The sequence below is a fragment of the Oculina patagonica genome, chromosome 4 (genome assembly GCF_052425735.1).
Source record: "Oculina patagonica isolate OP01 chromosome 4, crgOcupat, whole genome shotgun sequence".
NCBI classification, from domain to species: Eukaryota; Metazoa; Cnidaria; class Anthozoa; order Scleractinia; family Oculinidae; genus Oculina; species Oculina patagonica.
Window position 1 is genome coordinate 63,748,911 of NC_135761.1, and position 23,338 is coordinate 63,772,248.

Genomic DNA, 23,338 nt, shown 5'->3' on the forward strand with positions numbered 1-23,338 from the left:
GTTGAAAAAACGGCAGAAACTACCAAAAAGATTTCAGAGCGCGGCGCAGAAAAAATTCAGCAAGTTTTAAAAAGAAAAGAAAGTTTTTTACCTGATTCACGAAAAAAGCTTGAAAACTTGGTGAAAGAAAAAGGACTTAACCCAACATCAAGAAAAAAGCTTGAAAATATTTTAAGAAAAAAAGAAGAGCTTAACCCAACATCGAGAAAAAAGCTTGAAAATATAAGAAGAGAAGCAATGTTGAAGGTGAACCAAATGATCGCAGAAAATTAAATTTTTTTTGCAGAATATATATACCCGGCTTCGAGAGCGATGTTTAGAAGCGCCAAGTTTTTGGAAAAAACTGAGTTTGTGCGTTTTGGGTTAGACAAGGCCATTTCCATTCCTGGAAACGGTCTGCGCCAGGCCAAAAGTGGCTACAAATTTTTCGTGACTGACAGGGACAACTGGTACGACTGGTACAACGCTTACTTCCGAGCAGATTTTACATTCGAAGTGGTCGCAGATAGCGCGGGAATTGCAGCAAACACCGAGGCGGCCCCAATTAACGGCTCTTTTTCTTTGTTGAAAAAACTTGTGGTTAAATCTGCGGGCAAAACACTTTATGATGTTGACAACATTCACAAGCTGATATTTATCAAAAACTTGTTAGATTATTCTGATGACTACGCCAGAAGCACCGCAAAAAGCCAGTTTTGGTATCCAGATACAACTGCTCAGCGTATAACAACAGCGGCATCAACAAACCTTGGAAGTAAAGAAAGGGGAACTTTGTCAAACCAGAAAAAAATGGTAAACACGATCATTCCTCTTAACAGGTACTCTTTTTTTGAAGGGCTCAGTGACAAGCTTTTACCGCCAATGCAGCTTGAGTTTGAAATAACCTTGCAGTTTGACGCAGAATTGATTTGGCAGGAAGGCGCTACAGCAAGGCGAATTGTTGTGAAAAACTTTGAGCTTTGGGTTCCGATGCTAAGGTTCACGAGCGAAGGGCAAGTGCTTGTGAACGAAGACTTTTTAAAACCAAGAAAGTGGACTTACATGAATGAAATGATGCAGCCTAGCAGCCGCCGGCGTGATGCTTTTGGTGCTTGGCAAATAAATCCCGGAATCAAAGACGCAAAGCACGTCTTCATCTTCATTCAGCGATCCGCAAAAGTAAACACTCTTTCCGAGAACCCATACTTTTTTGACACTTTCAATATTGATGGTGACAACTCAGCAAAGCTCGCCACTTGCAGGCTGCAGTACGGTTCTTCTCAGTATTATCCTGAGCTGGAGTACGACGAAAATTTTAAGCTGCGAATCCTCAACGACGCGATGAATTACCGTTACCGAAAAAATGATTACAATACAGGAGTTCAGCTGCATACAAGCAACTTCGAAACACTTTACCCTTTTCTTTACTTCGACCTTCGAGAAAACAAAGACAACTTGACAAATGACCCAAAGCAGATGGTTTTTCACTACCGACTTAACGAAGCGGCAGATGAGGATTACATAGTTTACGCAGCTATTTTGTATGAAACCGAAATGGTTTTGAGGGCGGTGGGTAACGAACTGGTTGCGGTCTAAATTTTTTCACAAAATATATACAAGATGACTTCTTACTACCCGCGTAAGGTCGTGCTTTCTGAGGGACAAAAAGAAAGCCTTGCCAAGGCGTTTTCAAACAAAACAGCAATTACACTGAGACTAAAGTACGAAGACATTTCCGGAGGAGTCGGAAGCACTTTGCATTTGACCGCCAGTCAAATCAAAAAAATCAAGCAAGCCGTCAGCGACAAAAGGGGAGTTGATCTGAAAATGAGCAAAACGCAGATCAAGAACTCACTCAAAATTGTTAAGGCCGCAGTTCTCGGAAAAGGGATGCAGGTAAAACCGCCAAAAGGTGGCAATGGTATGAGAGTTATGCCTGCACACGTGATGCGGCGGCCGCCTCCATTCATTGGAACTTGGGGAGAAAAAAAATGAATTTTAAGGACGTTCCTTTAACTGATTTTGACCTGTTTGCGTGGTGTGATCAACTCAAAATCCCGATAAAAGGTGTTTTTTCAAGAAACGAATTTTTGCCAAAAAATCACTCTCCCTGCATAATCAACATGGACGACTTGGGCGGCCTTGGTACTCATTGGGTTTGTTGCTTTCGAAAAAGAGAAAAAGAAAGCTATGAGTACTTCGACTCTTTCGGTTTGCCCCCACCCGCAGAATGGGAAAATGAGCTTGTTCTTGAAGGAAAAAAGAGCTTTTTGCGAAACGACAACCAGCTTCAGTGGGAAAAAAGCGTGCGGTGCGGTTACTACTGTTTGCTTTTTTTAAACGAACGAAACAAAGGGCGGTCGTTTAAGAAAATTCTTGAAATGTTTTCTGGCGATTTGTTGAAAAACGAAGCTGTGGTCAAAAAGTATTTTTTGCATCAAGTATAAAATGAAGGTGTATTGCGTTAAAGAAAGAAAGTTTACTCCCAACGTGCCCGGCAGTGAAAAAGTGGTAATAACCAAAAATGCCCGAAAAATGTTGAAAGCCAAGTGCGAAAGCTGCGGCATCACAAAAACAAGGTTCCTTTCGAAAAGCCAGAGCCAAGGAGGCGCTTTAGCAAGGCACAAGACACGCTTGGTTGACAAAATCGCTGAGGGTGCAAGCATGTTTTTGTCTGGCCCCTCTCCCTCGTTTGCAACGGCAGCTGCGAAACTTGCGGGGCAAGCATTCAAAGGAGTGAGCGACAATGTCAAATATTTTCGAAGAACATAAATTAAACAAAAAAAGACAAAAAAAAATAAATGGAAATTCAAAAAGTTTACTGCGTGAAAGAAAGGCGTTGCACTTACAACGAGCCTTATACCAAAAGAACTGCGATAAACATCGAAGGTCAAAAAATTCTTGAAGCAAAATGCATCAGTTGCGGCATAAAAAAGGTTGTTCGTTATGACCCGGTAAAAGGTTTTTGGACTCCTAAAGGCGCTTGGAAAGCCAAGCAAAAAACAGAAATTTTTTCTACAGGTATATAAATGAAAGTCTATTGCGTAAAAGAAAGACAGTTCACTCCCAATGTGGAGGGAAGCGAAAAAATCGAGATGACAAAAAATGGCCGAAAAATGTTAAAAGTGAAATGCGCCAGTTGCGGAATAACGAAAACAAGATTCGTTTCAAACAAAACGGGGGCAGGCGTTGACATTCACAAAGCCATCGGCAAGCTACCAAAACCAAAAAAAGGTTGGACTCTACCAGGTCACAACTACACTGGTCCCTACAATCCTCTTGAAAAGCAGCTTACATACGATCCGAAGACCGGAAAGATATTGAAAATCATGCAGAAGCCTACCGGGGCGACAGACGCAGTCGCGATGCAACACGACGTTGATTATTCCGTGTGCGAAAGAAAAAAAGACGTGAAAGGTTGCAAACATACAGCAGACAGAAAAATGGTGAAGGCGCTTGATGCAATTCCCAAAAACAAGCGCCAGTGGGGGCACACTTTGGCAAGAAACACTATCGCGTCAAAGCAGAAGGTCGGCTTGGGTGTCGGTGAAACGATCAACAAAAAGGTCGGTGAGAAAATTCCTGGTTTTAAGCAGGCTCAAGATCTCGGCATGTTGTTAACAGGAGCTCTCGGTGGAGATAAAAAGCTTCTTGAAAAATATTGGTCAGGAGACATAGCAAAGGGCGCTTTCAACACCAAAACGGGGTTTTTCAGCAAAAAGTTTTGGACTCACCCTTCAGAAAACCAAGACCCTTCTTGCTCAGCCACAGTTTATAACAAAAAAACAGGAAAATGGGTTAATCATTATTGTGATTAAATCAAAAAAAAAATTTTTTTGTCTTCAAGTATAATGGCCCCCGCTACCCAATACAGACGAGCCGAAATCAAGGCAATGAAACTGACCTTGGAAAATCAGCAGGCCCACTACGAAAAGACTTCCGCCAAATTCAAGCGCTGGCATACTCGCTGTCAAACAGCTTGCGCTTTAACGGGCGGTGCCGCGACGATTCTTACCGGCTCAGGTCTCGCAGCTTCGCTTTCCGCTGTCGGCATTGTCGTTGGCGGGCCTTTGATTGGAATAGCAACAGTTTTTTCTCTCACTTCAACTTCTTTGGGCGTCACTGTCAAGTTTTTCTTGCAAAAAGCAAAAAAACACAAAAAAATACTTTCACTTGCGGAAGAAACTCTGTTTGCAATCAACTCTCTCACTTCTGCGGCCCTTGAAGACGGACAAATTTCTGACGAAGAATACCAAGAAATCGTCAAAAAGTACAGTGCCTTCTCTTCGAAAAAAACAAAACTGCGTTACTCAAATCACACTGACAGCGCTCGCTCCCACCAATCTTGAAAATGTTTTTCGGCAGTTTTTTTCGTTTTTTCATTTTTCGTCAAATTTTCCTCCAGCTTTTTGATCATTTCTTCTTTTTTTGGCCAAGAATCTGGTAGCTTTTTAAAATAAAAATACAAAAAACATGTGTAGTTAATATGTTTTTTTTTTTGGCAGTCTTTCACCACGTTTGCCAAAAATCGCAGCCTTGATGGATCAAAATCTTGCCAAACAATACGGTTTTTTGTTAAAACTGTTTTCAAATATGACAAGTTCGGCACCGGCGAAATCGATCTTCTTTCTGTCTCTTCCAGATATTCAAAACCGTGAGGTTCTTGAAAAACGATTGGTTCAAAAGTTTTCTTTTTCGCAACAAGAACCAAACAGAAATTTTGGATATCTTTTTTTGTCAATGGTTCTGCCCCGTAAAGCACACCATAAGGGTCATCAACAAATGGTTTTTTGTCTTTTAGCCACTTGAGGCTTAAAGATTTGACAAAGTTATAATAAATCGTAGTCATATTATCACTAAAGCCTGCAAGGGTACAAGTGCAATCAACGAATTTTTTTTTTTCTTCCATGTTATATTAAGTCTTTTAAGTTCAAATGGAAAATAATAAATTGGAGGCACGTTACTACAGCCCTCAAGGATACTGGAAAGGAATTTCTGCAATAAAAAAATTAGCCAAAGCCGCAAAGGTTTCCGAAGATACTGCAAAAAGGTGGCTCGGAAAACAAGCTTTTTGGCAAATCTACCTTCCCGCACCACGATACGTTCCTCGTCCAAAGTTTGACGTATCTTCTCCCAACGCGGTCCACCAGGCGGACCTTCTTTTTCTTCCTCATGACAGATTGCCGCGAGGGCGAAAAGTTTACAAATACGCGTTGACTGTTGTTGACGTTGCCAGCCGTTACAAAGAGGCCGAGCCTTTGACCTCAAAAGATTCAACTGAGGTTGCAAAAGGTTTTCGGGCAATTTACAGGCGTAGTGCACTGAAATGGCCACAAATGCTGCAAGTTGACCCCGGGCGCGAATTTATGGGCGCTGTTACCAAAGAAATGGAAAATCAAAAAACAGCCATTCGACGCGGGCGTGTTAACATTCACAGAGATCAGGCCATTGTTGAACGTTTCAACCGCACACTGGCAGAGCGCCTGTTTGGTTATCAGTACAGTGTCGAGTTGAACCTGCCATCTGGCCAGCGGTCGACAGCGTGGGTTAAGAGGCTACCCGAAGTTATTGCCGCTCTGAACAACGAAGTTACACGGCTGACGGGCAAAAAACCCTCAGAAGCTATTAAATTAAAAGCCGTTGCCGCCAAGCCGTCGACTCCTTATTTGAGGCCTGTTGGTAAAAGCGAAAAAAAGCTCCCCTCCTCCGTGAATGTTAGATATTTGTACCAGCCGGGTGAGTTAGAAGGTGGCGTAAAACGTGCCACCGATCCAATCTGGTCTTTAAAAGTCTTTTCGCTTGAAAGAGCTGTAATGAAACCGAACGAACCTGTTTTGTATTACTTGCAAGACGGCCCTAAGCGTGGCTTTGTGCGCGAGGAGCTGCTCGTAGTACCTCCTGATACCGCCCTTCCACCAGTCAATGCCAGCTAAACGTGATATTCAATCGGTTCGGTATGTATTCCATCTTCAAGCACCCAACGTTTGTCGTAATAGGCGCTCAAACCCAGTTTTTCCTGCTCGTAAGTTACCATTTTTCCTTCCTTCATACGGAAGCCTCTGTTTGTTGCCATGTCCTTATGACCATTCAGAGCGGCCTTAAATCCTTGCCATCTTATTTCGTTTTGCGTCTTGGACATCCCCTTAGTGCTGAACTTCTTTTTTTCACCTTCTGGTTCCTCAATAAAATAACACTTTGAGCAGAGCGCAATCATCCGGCTGCCCGTACACTCTAGCTTAAAGAGCCCTGGTGTGCGGCCGCTCCACTTATCCCAAGCCAGCCATTGTTTTTTTTGGGCCTCAAATTCTTGTGTTAGCTCAGGTTTAACGATGTCCTCGAGCTTCGAAGCAGAAATGGCCATGTAACAACTGTCTGTGTCCATCTGAATTAGCTCAAAGTCCTTTCTATCAACATACTTATCCAAAAAGTCGTAGTAAAATTCCAAAATGCGCAGCTTTGCCAACTGGTAAACAGCGATCCCAACTTGAAAAGGCCTGCTGATTGTTATTCTTGGCTTGCGGCTTTCCAACTCGTACGCTTGCCCGATTTCATCTAAGTCACTAAAATACGCACTTCGCAGGGCTCTGTCAACCACTTTCTCATCTTTGGTGTATATCACATTCATTTGCCGTTCTAGTGCCTCGATCAGCTTCCCGTATGGAGTGTTTCCAAACAGCTTAAACACGTCAGCCAGCAAGGCCTTGCTCTTATCAACATCACCTGTTCTCCGCGCCTCTGTCACTTGTTCTACAAACCAGGCGAAGATCTTTTTCGGTTGATAGTCAATCGTTCGGTAAACCGCCGTTATCTCTGCCCCGTGTTCCACATACCAGCGCAGCAGTGGAGCATACAAAAGAATTTTTTTGGCTGATAGGGCCCCAACGAGCTTTTTACCATCTCCACGATTTCTTTTTGTTTTTTTCAAGTATTCATACATGTGTTGTGGAACGGCTTCGGCTGGCACCTCTTTGTTGTAAAAGAATGGCGGCATCTCTTCAAACTTTTTCCACAAATTTTTTGGAATTTCTATGTCAACTTCCGCAAATCCAAACCATTTGGGTATATGAGAAGGGTTTTCTCCTTTCAAGTTTTGCATAAGGGCATAGGCAGCAAAGGTTTCCATTCCTGTATAGTACCGAAGTTGTTCTTTTCCGCATGGCATGTCTTCTAACATTGTTGACAAATAGAGGGCATTTGCGTCGTAGCCAACGATGTTTTTGCACAATTTTGCTTTTTCGAACTGGTGGTCTCTTATCTTTGTGACGTCAACTTCGTGGTACCTTGTGAATACTATGCTCGGTCCTCCAACAACAGCCCCTTTCAGCATATAATACGCTTGTTTGCTCGGGCTGTACATTTCTGCTCCCCTCTCAACCGACCCACGAAGCAAGTAATGCAAACTCACGCCTGGAATGCTGACGGCGTCTTTTAGGATGTCAACACCCTTTTCAGTGTAAAAAGCTTTCATTTTTTCTAGAGCTTCTAGGCCGGGAGCCACATCAAGGTTATTGTAATAGCGAAGCCAATCTGCAAAAGTTCGCATTCCCTTTTCTCGAAACAGTTTTTTACAAGCTTTCCATTCTGAAAGTTTTAGCACAAAAGAGTTTTTCAACTTTGAATACCAAGCAAGATAATCTGGCAACCCTGGGTAGTCAAGCTTCCCGGGGGAGTCAAACCACTCATAAGGAAACCACGATTTCGTAGCCTCACATCCGTATGCCTTAACCCACTTTTCATAGCTTGTTCCTGGCCCAAGGTAGTTGATAATGTCAAGGAAACGGAAGCCCTGAGTGAGCAAGAACATGATTTTGTTACAGTTTTTTGCCACTCTGACTTTGCCCGTTGTGTCAGCAAGGCGGTCTGCAAAGTTATTTTTGATCAGATTCAGATCGTAACTGCCAGAGTTGAACCCAACAACAGGTACCTGGTTGCACCATTCCTCAATTTTTTGTCGCTGCGCTTTTGGAAGCAGGCCAACGTCTTTTGGCATGAATTTCGCTCTTACTTGAGCCCGGATGTTTTTTCCGCGTCTCTCCAGCTCTTCCATAAACTTGCGGACCAGCTCCGCGGGGTCTCTTTCACAGATGTGGGTGGGCTCTCTTTCAAGGGTGTCACCGATGCTTACCGAGATTGGCACGTGTGCGTTTTCGATCGTGAGTGTTGGCGTTGGTTCCTTTCTCTGATTATTGTCGCCGTACGCCTCGAAATCGTACAAAATCGCGTGCGGGTAGCTTTTTGTTTGCGCCCGCGGTGTATCAACAACGATTTTCCTTACTTCGCACGCCCAAGCCTCGATCACGCGGTAGCCGGCCCTTCGTAGCAATCTTGTACGTTTCATTGTGGCTTTGAACCTGTCTTCGCGTGTTTGGTCGTTGCGGTCAATGATTTTGTTACGATCTTGCGGGTAACATTTTCGACACCCGTGCCAGTGGCAGCCGTGGTATTGAAATACAGTTTTGGAAATAGGGTCGTACCCGTCGACAGGTGCGCGCTCAACCCAACGCTCGCCACCATGTCCGCACATTGCGTGGTGAATGTGAATTTTCCGCCGCTTGGCTTCTTGGTCAAGCCACCGAAGCGATTCTTTGGAAGCTTGATGGTTTGGATAGAAAGCCTTCTCAAAGCTTGTCTGCGGTTCTTCAACCTTTTTGCCCGGGCAATCAATTATTGTTTTTCCTTGGCTGCAAGTTTGATAATGGCGTTTAAGGCTGCAAGCTTGTGTAAATCTCGCGTTGCAATGGGCGCATGCATACGTCTTGGCTAACCTTTTAATATCCTTAATGACAAACGCGTGCCCTTCGAAAGTGCCGATTGTCAGAATGTTCTTCAGCACAGCTGGAGGGTTTCTTTTTAGGTGCCATACGACTTCCTCATCTTTTACCCTCACAGGCTCATAAACTCGGATGCCGAGCCAATCAGAAAAAGCGGCACCCTGATTCAGATGCCTTTCAACTTTATCTAATTCATCAAGAGATGTTTTTGGACAGTCGGTCGGAACAGTTTCGAGTTTGAAGAAACTCTTTGCGAGACCTCGGGCTGCTACTGTGCTTCGATCAATACGCGCTCCTTGGTGCACAGCAATACAACGCCATAGACACAAATTATCTCGATAGGTATCTAGCGCAACCATCGACCGGCCATGCGCAAGGTTGCGAAGCCAGTCTGGTAAGGGGCCAGTGCCTAACAGCGGTTGACGGTCAAGCACAACCTTTACATCAACATTAAAAAAGCTTTCAAACTTCCACTTTGTAGAAGGTCTTTTAATATTGTCAGCGGCCAGGCGTTTTGTCTCCTGTTCGGTCAACCATTTTTCCGCTGCAGAAAGCTTATTAATCCAAGGTGAGCCTTTGTTAATGTAGTAAACAATGACCGTATCATCATCAATGTTGCGCAACCGATACGAGTAAGTATGCCTAATATAAAACGCTGTGTTTACCTTTTCTCGAATTTTTTCCATAAAGTTTGGTGTAAGGTCTTTTTCCAGACCTCTAATGAAGCGCCATCGAATAAAACGCCGGCCACTATTTTCCTCCCCCTCGTCTTCCGCGACATCAAAAAGGTTTAAAATCTCATTCTGATAATTTGTTTCCACCCAATTTTCGTGTGGTACAAAAGGATCAAATTCATTTTGAATGTTCTTCATTTTTTGCTCCTTCTTTTCTTTGTGACGAAGTTGCTGAGGGGGTTTTGGGTGATACTTTTGTGCAAGCAACGGTTTTAGCAAACGCTTTTGCACTTCAAGAGGGATCGGTTCATCCAGTATATTACGGACAACTCCACGAAGTGGGCCCGACATTTGAGGCATTCGCTCAATTTGTTGCTCAACAAACTTGTCAAATTGACTTGCTTTGTTCGCGGTCAACAAGGTCTTGCTGAAAGCCATGTAACTAAAAAGCACAAATGTTCAATTGACATGAAGCCGCGAGCGGCATGCAAATTTGTGCGTGGGTGTCGGGGTTTACCCGAATGATATTTTTAGACTTTTGTAAGTTGTTTTCATTCCTGTGTGCTTAAAATCTGAGTTCTAAGCACTCTGGAATGAAAAATCTATTGTTTTACACGTGCACAACTATTGTTCTTTTGATTTAATGCACGTGATATCAATTATGACCCCTTGCCGTCTAATTTAGTGTGGTATTTGTCGAATTACGTTAAGAGCGTGACAGTCACGGGCTTGTTTGAACATGTCAAGGGCTTGCCTGAACATGGTATGCAAATTTTGTTTTTTTCCGCGTGGGTAAACAAAGTCGGGGAATTTACCGTGACTCATTAACACTTGCCAAAAAACGCGCTCCAGCTGCGATAAAAGCGTCTAATTCGAGGTGGTATTTGTGGCCTACCCTCTATACTACTGTCTGACATCATAGGGTTTATATATGTTGTGGTTTAATTTTATCTTTGGTTTAAAATTTTTCAAACCAGTTTGATTTTTATTTCCCTTTGTCTTAGATTATGATAATGAATACGAGACAATGAGAAATAAAAATCAAACTGGCTTGAAAAATTTTAAACTAAATATAAAATGAAACCACAACATATACATTTCTACAACACTGCCCACTGAAAAATAATGAAATTTCATGTTATTTATCATACCGCTGTACATGTACAACCCTCCAACCCTCCCCTCCACAATATTCCAAACTGAGGTATTCACCAACATTTGTTGTGGTTTTCAGACATACCATATGGTTTTAATAAACCACAGAGATATGTTGTGTTTTAATAGTATTTTAATTTATGAACAATGATTGCTGTATCATAGCTGTTTCAACTTTTCATTTTATACTTGAACCAGTTCTTTTTCTTGTTTTTAGCAACTAAAGGTGGATGAACTAAACAAGAAAGGTACAGTTGTGAATGGAATCTTATTTGTTCGCTTGTTTATTGTTCAGTGATTTGGAGAGAACACTGGTATAATATGACAGGACAGAGGTTCCTTTATGGGATCTACCTTACACCTGCATCCCACCTGAAGTAACAAAATAAAACATGTATTCCCATATCCTAAAGATACCCATTCTGTGGTCATTTTCTTCTGCAACTGCATGTCAAAAAAGTTAAACTGTCAGGGAACTGGAAAGTTTCATTTTGTCATTTGTCAGACTTAAGAAAAAATCACGAAAAAAAGGTCAGTAGAAGTGGAAAAATGTAAAGATGAAATTAAATGTAAGAATTGTCATCAATACAGCTCTAGTAAAGTTTAGGTACCATTGTTGAACAACTTGTAACAATTTAGTTTGCAGCATTATAATATAGTCATGTCTACTCGTGTTAATATAGTCATTTGTGTGGATTTTTGTTTATGTAGAAACTGGGTCAGAATGCACCAACTCAGAAAACATCAATGTCAGTCCGGGAACAGAGAGGTCCAACAAGACGGAAGATTGCAAGACTGAGGAAAAGAAAACTGTAAATGGGAAGAAAGAGATCCCAGCAAAGGAACAGAACAAGGAAGTGTCTGAAGTTGTAAAGGCTATGAGAAAAAGAAGAGAAGACATGGCTTCAAAAGATGAAAAGAAACTTAAAGAGGAAAATGAAAGGTTAGCAACTGTACTATAGGCAATATATCAGTCAAATCCAAGAGCACCCATACCCCACCCCTCCCTCCCTGCTGGGCATTTGACGTGAAGATAGCTCTGTATAGTGACAAGCCAGCCCAATCATGCATTGGCATAGACTATCAACACAACATAAGTCAGCAGTTACACCAAGGTGTTCATGGGTCATTATTTGTGTCATTCCACATTCCATTTTTTCCGTTTGTGATTTTATTGCTCTACAGAGTCAACAACATGTCAATGACAATGTTTGCAGTGCTGACAAGGACACTTGTGAAATGTAGATAGCCAAGAGTTATTCCAAACTTTTTCAAACCTGGGAGATTTGTTATTGCTTGGATACCTACAACCCTAACTGATGGGACATTTGATTGTGTCAAACATAAATACTTACAGTCAGTGTAGAAATAGAATGCATTTGTTCCTTGCTCCTCACAGCCACTAAATCTCACTATACATGTGGGTTAATATAAGTTTACAGTAGAAGACAAATTCCTAAATGCTATTAAGTTTATTATCAGTGAGTACAATCAATATTGTGCATATAGCTATTGTTTTATGACAATTAATGTCAACAGACAATCTTCTTTTTATTCTTTAATTTTAGACGAGAGCAAGAAGAAGAGGAACAATGGAGTGTAAGTTGCTCTTTTAAAACACGATGGATCCTCCAGCTTAGAAAACTCCTTACCACGTTGAACACTATTCAGACTGGCAGGCTTTTACAACTAGGGGGAGAGGATTTAGGACAAGGGGGATTCCTCCCCCTTCATAACTCCAAGGATATTGAGACTTGGGGGTGTATATAGTGTGCTAAAAACTGTTTCTATCGAGAGTGGTTACATGACATGATGATGTTATATGACATGGTAATCACATAGTGATTTCTGAAAAACTACCATCTTGAATTTCTTAATTTTCCTATTACATTAAATGTGTAATCAAAAGTAATATAACGAGAGAATGCATAAATGACCGTATGATCTAAAAATATAAGTCTCTGCAAGAAAGTGAAAAATTGAAGAAAAATTCAATGTTTAGAGCAAACATAGGTGTCACAAAAATGGTTGTGATGCCAACGTAAAGGTCTGTTAACATTGACACATCATACCAAATTGTTCCCAAATAAAATATGTTTTTTTTTATATCTTGCAGATTAACCTTGCTCAGTGTCAGTACACTCTCAGACTGAAGCCCATAGGATGTGATCGCAACCATGCTCGTTATTGGGTGTTCAATGGTGCAGCGACAGGAGTGTTTGTAGAGCAAGGTTGGTGGAACTTAGAGAATCATTCTAAAAATGCTGACGGCATTGAAGAAGTCACCATGGAAACAGACAACAAGCAAACAGCACATGAAAGTGACAGTGACATAGAAATGGTTGGAGAAGCAAAAGTTGAAAACAAGATGGACTCTTCTGTGAAAGACAGTCTACCAGAGTGGAGGTAGGGTGTAGTGTGTTATAAATTTTTAGCAAAATAAACTAGTGTAACCTGTGTGTGTCAAGCAGCCCATTCTGAGCAGTAATTTCATGTTGCACTGTTTTAATTGTGCTGTAGAGCATGGAGTTCCCAGTGTTGTGGCCTGGTCTTAGCGCATTGTGCTGTATTCTGTGAAATGCTCGGTTTCATTTGTGTTACTTGGTTAAGGTCTACCACACTTCATAAAACCGAGGGTAAATTAAGTTACAGTTTTCAGTAGAAGGGGTGATTTCAACTGTAGATTTCAATCTGTAGTGTGACCATTCAAATTAATAAAATTGAGCAGTACTTTCATGCAGTACTATTTTAATTGTGCTGTAAAACGGGCAATTTTTACATTTCAATCTGGAAGAAACCTAATTGTGTGACCATTTAAATGAAAGCTATATATTCAGCACTTCTTTTGTGCTGATGTTCCTTTTGCTACACAGCGCCGTTTGTTACAGTGTAAATATTCGTCCTTTCTAACAGGTTGCCTGACATTTCATATGAGTGGTCATGTTACAGCAGTTTAGAAGAAGTACAAACCTTGATTGACCACTTATCACATCAAGGCATACGAGAGAGTGTACTGAAGAAATCCCTTAAAGAACAACTGCCAGCCATCACTGATGGCATTGCTAGAAGGTTTGTATAACCTTTGACCAAGTTAACAGTGTCCAGTTGTTCAAAGAGTGGATAACACTATCCACTGGACAAATCGCTATCCAGTGGATAAGTCATTAAGAAAACAAACTGCGCTATCCACCGAATAGTGATTTATTTGGTGGGTAGCGTTATCCATCTTTTGACCAACTGGGGCCCGACCTCTGTCTTTGCTTGCTCAATCAGTCAGGGGAACAAGTGCAATTTGATGGCGACACTTCTCCGGCCCGTGGTTTTCGTCACAAAAGTTGATAAGCAACATGACGAATTTTTAGCGCGACAGCTTTTGGTGTACTTGTGAGCACTCGTCGAGTCGAGCTAGTTTTTGATTGGATGAAATAATTCGGAAATTCTTTGAGTGCTTCAACGAAGATTTGCCAAGACTTCACTTATTTCCCCGACTGCAATGGTTTCCTCACTTTAGAGATAGCTGACATTCATACTGTTGACTTAATTATATAGTTGTTCAATTGATGAGTGTTCTTTCTTGACTTAATTCACTAATTTCAATTGTTGTTAAACAGAAACTTATCCAGAAAACCTACAAAGCCTGAAGCTGCTGAAGAGGGACTTTATAGCTCCATTAAAGAGGTTTGCCAAGCATTGATGTTGCAACGTTTTGTCTATAAACAAATAAATAAATAGTAATCTATGAGTAATCTGGCTTTGTCTACATTGATTCTTCTAGTGAAGAATATGTCCACAGTGCTTTTGTTCAGGTTTATTATGTCATTTTAACAGGAATTGAAAGACACTGCTGAGAGACTTGTATATGGCAACTTAGCCGTGCTTGAGGAAGGTTTAGAGGAGTATCAAAATACTGTAGACCAAGCTTCAACTATCAGTGAACTGGTAAGCCTTTGAACGAGTACATGTTGTTTGCTCTGCACCAAGTGTGTTAAGTTTCGGTCTTTGGATAAAACACAATCCTAGGACCATTAAAATGAAAATTACTGAGAAGACAATGTATTCTGATTTGCCATTCCAACAGTTGGTCAAATGACGGTGATTTTAATAACAGTGAAAAATAACGAAAAAGAGCAAAGCAATCAACACACTGAAATAATGCTCTGAACCAGTCAGAATTCATTGGAAAACCCGTGCAACCAATGCCAAATGTGGAAAAACAGGCAACGTTTTTCGCGCTTGGAACCAGGTGCCCGAGTTATCCGAGAAAACAATCTTAGCTTGTTTGTGAGATTAAGTCGTCCTTTCTTTGTTCAGGCATCCCAGCTTGAGAAGTTCTTGCCCGCAGTTCTACCTCAATTCTATCAAGGGTTGTTCACCAAAGACAAGAAGGGCTCAGAAGAAGCTAAACAGTGCTGGTTGGATGAAGTGAAAAAATCTGCAACGGTTTCTCGACTTCATCTGTTGCTTGAAATTTTGGATTCTACCGTGATTTGGGATTTATCAGCAGAAAATGCGGTACGTTAACTCACTCATCAACATGTCCTTGTTCCTTCTGCGTTTTTTTTTAAACTTATATTAAGTCCTTTTTTTCGTTGTCCACAGAGATGCAAGATTTGCCGGCTGAAGGGAGTTGGTACCACACTGATCTTATGTGATGACTGTAATTTAGGATATCATCTTCAGTGTCTGCGCCCAGCGTTATCTGAAGTACCTGAGGGACACTGGAGCTGTCCTGCGTGTAAGGTAATGATCCTCAGTAAGCCACAAGAGAGACGTAACTGTATGTGCCTTTGTTCTTAGCTACATTTTGTCCACTATACAAAACAACAACCTATAAACATCAGATATTGACTAAGCGCAAGGTCAAGATCGCTGGATATTGGTCTTTCTTTTTTGCGTGGGTTTGGATGAAAAAGCATCCGAGGTCCCTAGTCACGAAGAGGGAGTAGTATCCAGTCAGCTTTACCGAAAAAGCGTGGTCAACATAATTAGGGGTTTCTTATAAAGCGTATGGCAACGGCCACAGCGGGTAATCTTGAGCTCCATCGGAGCTATCTTGGTACCGTATTTTCGTCATTCTACATTCGCTAGTTATTAACACCGTTTGAAGTTGAAATGTGGATTGATTGATTGATTGATTGATTGATATAATTGTAGTATCAATGCCATTTAACGCTTTATAGCATAACAAGATGCAAGTCGTTATAGATCTATCTTTTTTAGACATTAATTTTGAAAGGGGAAACTTAGTTGAAAAGAAGAAAGCATTCACATCATTGACGTTGTTACACTTTTTTGTATAGCCGAATGAGAGGCAAAGCAGCCGAACAAGTACAAAGAATTACAAAGAGGAAAGTGGAAGTGAAGTAGAAGATGAAGAGGTATTTTGTTAATTATAATACTTCAACATCTTTAAAAGTTTTCAATTAACAGTAAATAGTGACAATCCTCTGCAAACGCGATTTAGCCAAAGCCAAAGCCAAAGCCAAAAGTAATGCCAAAAGCAAACCCAAAGTAATGGTTATTTCCCAACCAATTAGGGGTTAGTGGGTCAGTCAGCCAGCTTTCCTATCTTTGTCGGTCAGTCGATTGATCCGTCGGGCAGTCCGTTGGACACTGAGTGAAGGTTTCGTATTCTTACTAAACAAATAACTGTTTATTGGCCAAATTCACCAGGCAAGTGAAGCCAGCATGGATGATTCTGATGAAAGTTCAGAGGATGAGTCTGATGAACATGAAGACTATTGCCACACGTGTGGAGAAGATGGTGACTTGATCTGCTGTGACACGTGTCCTCTGGTATTCCATAAAGACTGTCATCAGCCCCCTCTCAGGAACGTGCCAAGGTATAGTTATGCTTGCATCACGTGTCATTCATACGTACACAGCTTGATTTCATAGTCCCAATTAATCTGGAAGCGATTTTCTTGAAGCTACTCTCATATTTCCCTCATAGTTTCGTCAAAATTGTCCACCAGCCCCCCTCGGGAACACCACGGTTATGTCTCGCGCATCTTCATCACGTGTTAATCACGCTTCACCACGTGTTGTAAACTCCCAGTCACCCTCCGCGCTCTTTTCCATTGTAAAGCCCTGACCAAACGGCAACGCAAGAAGACGCAAGTTCAGAACTTGCGTCCACTTGCGTCTCCGTTTGGCTAGGACTTGCGTGCACTTGCATCGACTTGCGTTAACTTTGGTCGGATAAAATTTGCACTTCAGTTAACGCAATGTTCTCACCGTTTGGTCAACCAACCCAAGTCAGCGCTTTTTTGCAGTTTACATCAAACTAAATACTAAACTTCACCTTGTAGCATTTTAAATGACTTTTTGCAAACTTGCGTGCACTTGCGACTAAACTTGCGTGTCCGTTTGGCCACCCAACGCAAGTTTTTGTACAATCAAAAGGCAGTACAGTGGAAGCTCTCGTAAGCGGACACCCTCGGGACGCGAAAAAAGTGTCCGTAACTGGAGCTGGCCGTTTACGAGAATGGTTCTCGTAAGCGGCCACGGGAGGTGTAAGGGATAGATGGCCGCTTACGGGAGCTTTTCCAGCTTACAATAACCGGACAAACGTGGACGACGACAAAAAAACACTGAAATATGGTACTGTAATTTCTGTAAATCATTGTGACGAAAGGCTATGTGAAGTTGATTGATAAAAAACAAGATACAGAGGTTGTTAAAAAGGATTTTTTTGGTGGTGTCCGCCTACGGGAGCATAAAAACAAAGAAAAAGTATAAGTCGTAATCTCCGAAAGTGTCCGCGGCCGCTTACGGGAATGTCCGCTTACGAGAATGTCAAAATACAGAGTTTGTATGGGAGCGTAAAACGGGGTTTCAAACAAGCCGGCCGTAAGTAGAGCTGTCCGCTTACGAGAGTGTCCGTTAAGAGAGCTTGGACTGTATTGAGAAAAAAGGGGTCGTTGTGGGAAAATGTTGCAGGTTTTGTAATTAAACCCGAACGATTGCTTTGTGCGACATCTCCGTTATGTTTGCTTCAACTTCCTCACTGCTAAGTGAGAATGTTATTCAGTACTGTCTAAAACAATAAAATGTTGATTATTTTCTTAGGGGAGCGTGGAGCTGTTGGCAATGTCGCCAGCCAAAGAGCAAGAAACAGAAAAAGAATATGCGAGGTATTAATAAATGTGATTGTGATCTGCTAGGGGCATCTCTAAGGAATATAAAAAAGAAATATGCGACTAATTCTTAGTTTAGTGTTACAAATGATCAACATCAACAAGAGAACAAGACTTAGAGAGCCGATCCTTTAATAAAACATTAGTTTATATGACTTCGCACTCTGAAAAATTTCATAGCAATCATTCCTGTTCCTTTCTATGTGCTACGAAACGAAGTTTGTGCCTCGCATTTTTTGTTTGTTTGATTAATTGTTTGATTGATTGGTTGTCTTCAGGTGGTCAGACGACAAAGTCAAAGGGAGCCAAAAACAAAGCTGTAAGGAATGGAAGACGAGACGAAAGTTCCCTAAGAAGTAAAAAACTCAAACGACCTCGCTCTCGAAGTTCGGAGGAGTCTGGTATCGAGACGGTGTCAAAGCGAACTCGTCAGAGTCGTCAACCAATGGATGAGAAGAGCGCACGTGACAAGAGAAGTAGATCACGTGCATGTATTGAAGACATGTCTGATGAAGAAAGCATTGATGGTAAAATGAAGGCTTCGAAGTCCAAACAACGTGCAGGCAAAGTGGTAAGAAGCGGTAGAATCTCAAGCAGGCTGCAAAGGATTTGCCAACAAGATTCTGATGATGAGGAAGAAGGAAAAGCCGACAAGTCCAATGTAAAATCGTTTTACGGAAAGCCCACCAGAAGGACGCGCCAACAGAAAGTTTCCAGTGAGGAAGAAGAAGTTGACGAGCTAAAGGATCGACGCACGAATGCATCGAGGAACCGTGGACGTGGAACTCGCAGAAACAGGCCTCAGATATCAGGTTTGTTCATCAGTTTTCTGCATGTCTTCTAAACTAGCTAGTGGTACTTAGTTAAAGCTGATAATGGTAAATCAACCATTATGCCAAATTTGATATGCGTCAAGACAAGTTGAAAACTAAGTTAGTGTTTTACTCACCCGGTCGACCCAGGTTTTTCAAGTTTGGGAAATTATAATGTGTATACTGTATTTCGTGGAAAAGGTGACCTTTATCGTTTTATTAGGTTACTACAGGTCAGGAAATGGCCAGGGAAAAGTAAAATTCTTTAAGTCCAGGGGAAAATTGAAAAATAGAATAAGAACACCTGATTTCATACCAGTGAAGGCTGAAAAAACATTTCAGGTGACTTTTACTTTTTGAAGGAGAGGCTAGTAGCAGCAGGAGGGCTCCTGGTTCAGGGAAATTTTCTATTTATCAGGAAAGAGTCCGGGAATTTTGAAAACTGATGTCTGTGGCAACCATGATTTTTTTTGTCCTTGTTATTGGCAGATAATTCTGAAGATGAAGATGAAAGCGAGGAGTCAGGAAAGGAAAACCGGCAATCTTCCCGCCGTAAGATGAGCGGTCGCTCTAAATCTTCGGAAAGTCCCACTCGTAAATCTACGAGGAATCAGCGACACGTCCCGAGCTCTTCCGAACACTCTGAAGACAGTGACGAAGATACTTCACGGCTCACGAATCAGCGCGCTACAAGAAAAAAGAACACAAAGCGCTCGAAAAATGTCTCAAGCTCATTTGTGGAGTCTGACGAGAGTGGACATAACACTTCCAAGAAGCCGGCGTCCAAAAACGTGTTAGTCGAAGCTAACAAAGGTAGAGGGACAAGAAATACACAAGCAAGGCGAGGAGATAAGATTGATGAAGGTGAATCTGATGATGGTAAAGTGAATGACAACAAAAGAAATGACAAGAAAGGAAAAGGGAAAAAGGGCGAACTAAAGAACAGGTATTAACAAAAATAGACGTTAATTTTGTTGTTGTGTGCCTGGGCAATCTGAAGATCTGTTTGAATGTCAGAAAATTGAAAAGGACGTCTTTTTACGATGTACAAAATGTTATCTTTAAATCAAATTAAACCTTAAATGGCAGTAAACGTTAACAGGTAGAGAAACAGAAAATAGGGAATAATAAACTGAATAGAAACAAGAAGCGCTGAGATTGGAAAAAATTTGGGAGGAATTTGCAACGATGCGCCATAGGTAACGTTGTTCTTTGTTTTGCAAGTAAGGGAATTTCTACACGCTGATTTGTTAGCGTGGCAGATGGCTCTCTGCATCCTACAATTGATTTACGTAAACTTACTTTTGTTTGCTAGGTCCGTAACCAAAGACGAAAAAAAGGAAACAGGAAACACTCAAAGAACTGAAGAGGAAAGCAAACGGCGACGGGTTAATATTGAAGTAAGTTCCGATTTCTTTTTTTCAATCCTTTCATCTATTCCTAATAGTGATATGGTGAAACTTTTGATTGAAACGGTATCCATATTGGTTTTTCTTTTACAGTTGGATACTTGCGAACAAATTGTACGAGATCTCCTATTTCATGAAGATAGCTGGCCATTCACACATCCTGTTAATTTGCGCGAGGTACGTTTTGTTGTTTTAGCCCGTGTGAAGAGAACCCTCTCTTGCGCACACTCAACTGTCGACTCATTCTCACTTCTTGTATTCATATAACTTTGTAGGTTCCAGACTATTTGGAACTCGTGACAACCCCTATGGACCTGGGCACCATTAAGGAAAAGCTGAGGAGTTTGGAGTACCCGGATGTGGATAGCTTTGTAGCAGATGTACGACTTGTGTTTTCAAATAGCGACAAGTACAACCTGGTATGTAATTCCTCCCCCACCAAAAAAATAATAATAGTAATAATAACGAGACAGTGTAGAGGAAGTGGTAACTCCACTTTTAGAAAGTGTCGTGTTGCAAATATTTAGTCACTGACTTAAGCATTTTATCGTCTTTTGCTACAAACTTGAAATCTTTTCCTGAACAACAACATCCTTAGTTTATACGCAATAATTGGTTAAAGCAAAAAGGCTTGCTTGTGGGGTCGTGTTTTATAGCTAAAAATGAAAACACTACTTTAAACCTCAAAAACTAATTATAATTAATAATTTTAATAATTACAGTAAACTCTCTCTAAAACGGACACCGTCGGGACCGGCACCAACTGTCCGTGCTACAAAAGTGTCCGTCTTTAAGGGAGTTTGGTTACAATAGAATGAGTGAAAAACGACAGGGACGGGCCAACACCAGGTGTCCGTCTTATAGAGGTGTCTGTTAAGAGAGAGTTGTACTGTCTTTACCTTATTATTTACATTAATAAAACGTAACATCTGTCACGTTCCTACTTTGAGTTTGGATCGAGGTTGCGTTTAAGTCTAGTTGTTTAATAAAAACGTTCCATTTACATGTAACTTTTTAAAATTGCTGAAAACGGAAAGAAAGGCTTTTTGATTGGTTAAGAGTTTAGACATGCAACTGAAAGATGTCACAAATCCATCGAAATACGTCCCTTTCTATTCATCTCTGTTCCATTCATCACTATTCACGTGTGAATGTTCGCTCTATTTTACTGAGGAATTTCTACGATAAGTTAATAACAATCTTCGTAGAGTGATATCAATTAACAGGAAATCCTGATTTGTTTGTTCTGTTTCAGAGTACTTCAGAAGTTGGACAGGCTGGCAAGAATCTGGAAAAATACTTCGACAAACTTTATAACGAGAATTTTTCAAACACGAACAAGAAATCCAAAGTTCAGAGAAAACGATGATGGAGAGTTTTAAACATTTTGCTACTTAATTATTACGAACACTGAAAATGTAATCATATTTTTCAGTTTTTGTGTGAATAATGAAATTGCAGAAAATACAAATGATAAATTAGAGAAAGTAAACAAGAGACTAAAAACAAAATTTCAAATCGTGGTCAATTCTGAGAATCAAGCGCATTACAGAAATGTACAGGGGGCAGAACTTTTAAAGCTTTAATTGTGATAAAAGTCTTTAAAAGTTCTCCCTTGAAGGAAGCATAATATTTCAGTAGTGTTAGTGATACATGGCCTCCCATTAAGTTGCTTCGATTTTATCGCTTTGTTCTTGTTTTTTGTTGACAGTTTCTTCTGTTAAAATAAAATGAACGTTCTGTGCCAACTTGTCTTTTGTCTCATGTATGTTGGTCTTTTTTTCCATACTTATCCAATCTGTATTTGACTGGTATGTTCAATCCAGAGTATGTAAAACTACCGTAGTTACTCGAATAAGCGCCGCGGCGCTGATTAAATTTTTCGCACCTCAAGTGCGGCGCTCATTTGCGGGCGGCGTTCATTTAAAATTTGGACGCCACAAAGAATCTTATCTTTAAAGTAATCGAAAATAGCGTCTTTTGATTGTCAGTATATTCGTCTCTTGCTGAAGAGAGAAGTGGTACTAGCTGACCACGCAAAGTTCGCGGCCTTCACAACATTTACAGAACTACGTATTGTAAAAATGTTGGATAGAAAAACTAATGGATGAGCGGTAAAATAATCACTTGGAACAGCAAAACATCGCTTTTGATGGAAAGAAATGTCCAAGTTTGTTTTGGAGTTGTTTATTGTGCTGTTTTTTGATAAACGGAATTCCCCGAAGGAGCGCCGCATCGGGGGCGACGCTTATTAGCTTTTTTGTCCCAAATGCGACGCTTATTCGAGTAAATACGGTAGTTTCGGACGCTAGTCGAACTCAGGATCGTTTGCCGTTTCCAGTAGACTCCAAAATCGCTACAACATGGAGGGTCAACCTGCCGCTGAAATGTATTTTTGAGTGTATGAAATGTTTTCCAAAACATTTACTGATTACTGATTTTTGATACAAAAGATAATATTATATTGTACGTTGTCACAAGATGCCCCATCTAATTTCGAAGTATCCATTCTAGTCACAACTGAGTACCATTTTGTGGGTAAACCCATTCGTACATTTTAGTTGGGTGGCAGCCCTCGCTGTCAGTGGACCTGCTCTTTTCATGCTTACTAGCTTCAGTGAGGGATCTTACCTGGCAGAGAACGAACATGGTTTGCCCAGGAAAGCAAAAACGGGAAAAGTCGTGGAATTTAGTATCTGTCAGATTCTATATTTCGTGTCAGGCATACGAAATGTACGCATGTGGCCACCTTGCTGGATCAAACTTTTAATTTTGTTCAGTATCAGCATAGGCGTACGAGGCGGGGGGGGGGGGCGAGGGGGGCTGCAGCCCCTCCCCCCCCAGTAAAAAAATACAATGTAAATACAATTTTAAAGTCCATACGCAGGACGAGGTTACCCTCAGTGTCCGAGCCAGAGGCCCAGTGCCAAAATTTTTCGGGCAAAATGCTTGGAATTCGGGCAATAAGCCAAGAGAAAAAATAAAAAATAAGCCGAAAAGTTTAGTCAACATTAAGTTCAAAACGAATTACATCAACAAGAAAAGCACTGGAAATATACCGAACTTTGTGGTTCAAAAGTCCAAATTTCTCATTCATCTACTTTCGTTTCTTCTTGCAAATTGCTATATTATCTTCGATTTTTCTGGCAAACTCTGCGTGAGCCCTCAGTTTGATTCAAATGCAATCAGTTTTACCATAGTTTGAGCGTTTGCGCGCGGTGGATTTAGTGCAAGACCTTGAAACAGTGCTGTTTTAAATGTAATGAAGCTAATGCTTTCGACTCGGATGTTTAGTTCTCAGGGCTAGCTTAAAACTTTCAACAAAATGTTTTTAAAACCCATTCATCCCTATTTTTTTACACGCTTTTCTATTACTTTCTATTAATGGGGAGGGGGGGG

At 41.0% G+C, this 23,338-nt stretch overlaps 1 protein-coding gene across 1 annotated transcript in view; it reads left to right on the forward strand.

Moving 5' to 3' along the window:
• Positions 1-21,687, forward strand: part of LOC144651084 (tyrosine-protein kinase BAZ1B-like) — a 48,636-nt gene extending 26,949 nt beyond the window's left edge. Inside the window, exons 17-34 of the mRNA XM_078510958.1 lie at positions 10,797-10,827; positions 11,291-11,522; positions 12,148-12,178; positions 12,696-12,985; positions 13,493-13,648; positions 14,191-14,257; positions 14,408-14,518; positions 14,891-15,091; positions 15,179-15,319; positions 15,880-15,957; positions 16,253-16,422; positions 17,651-17,715; positions 17,997-18,530; positions 19,020-19,476; positions 19,846-19,930; positions 20,033-20,116; positions 20,215-20,358; positions 21,195-21,687. Coding sequence (XP_078367084.1) covers positions 10,797-10,827; positions 11,291-11,522; positions 12,148-12,178; positions 12,696-12,985; positions 13,493-13,648; positions 14,191-14,257; positions 14,408-14,518; positions 14,891-15,091; positions 15,179-15,319; positions 15,880-15,957; positions 16,253-16,422; positions 17,651-17,715; positions 17,997-18,530; positions 19,020-19,476; positions 19,846-19,930; positions 20,033-20,116; positions 20,215-20,358; positions 21,195-21,308 — 2,991 coding nt within the window. The 3' untranslated portion in view covers positions 21,309-21,687. The remainder of the gene's footprint in view (positions 1-10,796; positions 10,828-11,290; positions 11,523-12,147; positions 12,179-12,695; positions 12,986-13,492; positions 13,649-14,190; positions 14,258-14,407; positions 14,519-14,890; positions 15,092-15,178; positions 15,320-15,879; positions 15,958-16,252; positions 16,423-17,650; positions 17,716-17,996; positions 18,531-19,019; positions 19,477-19,845; positions 19,931-20,032; positions 20,117-20,214; positions 20,359-21,194) is intronic.
• Positions 21,688-23,338: the final 1,651 nt, after the last annotated feature.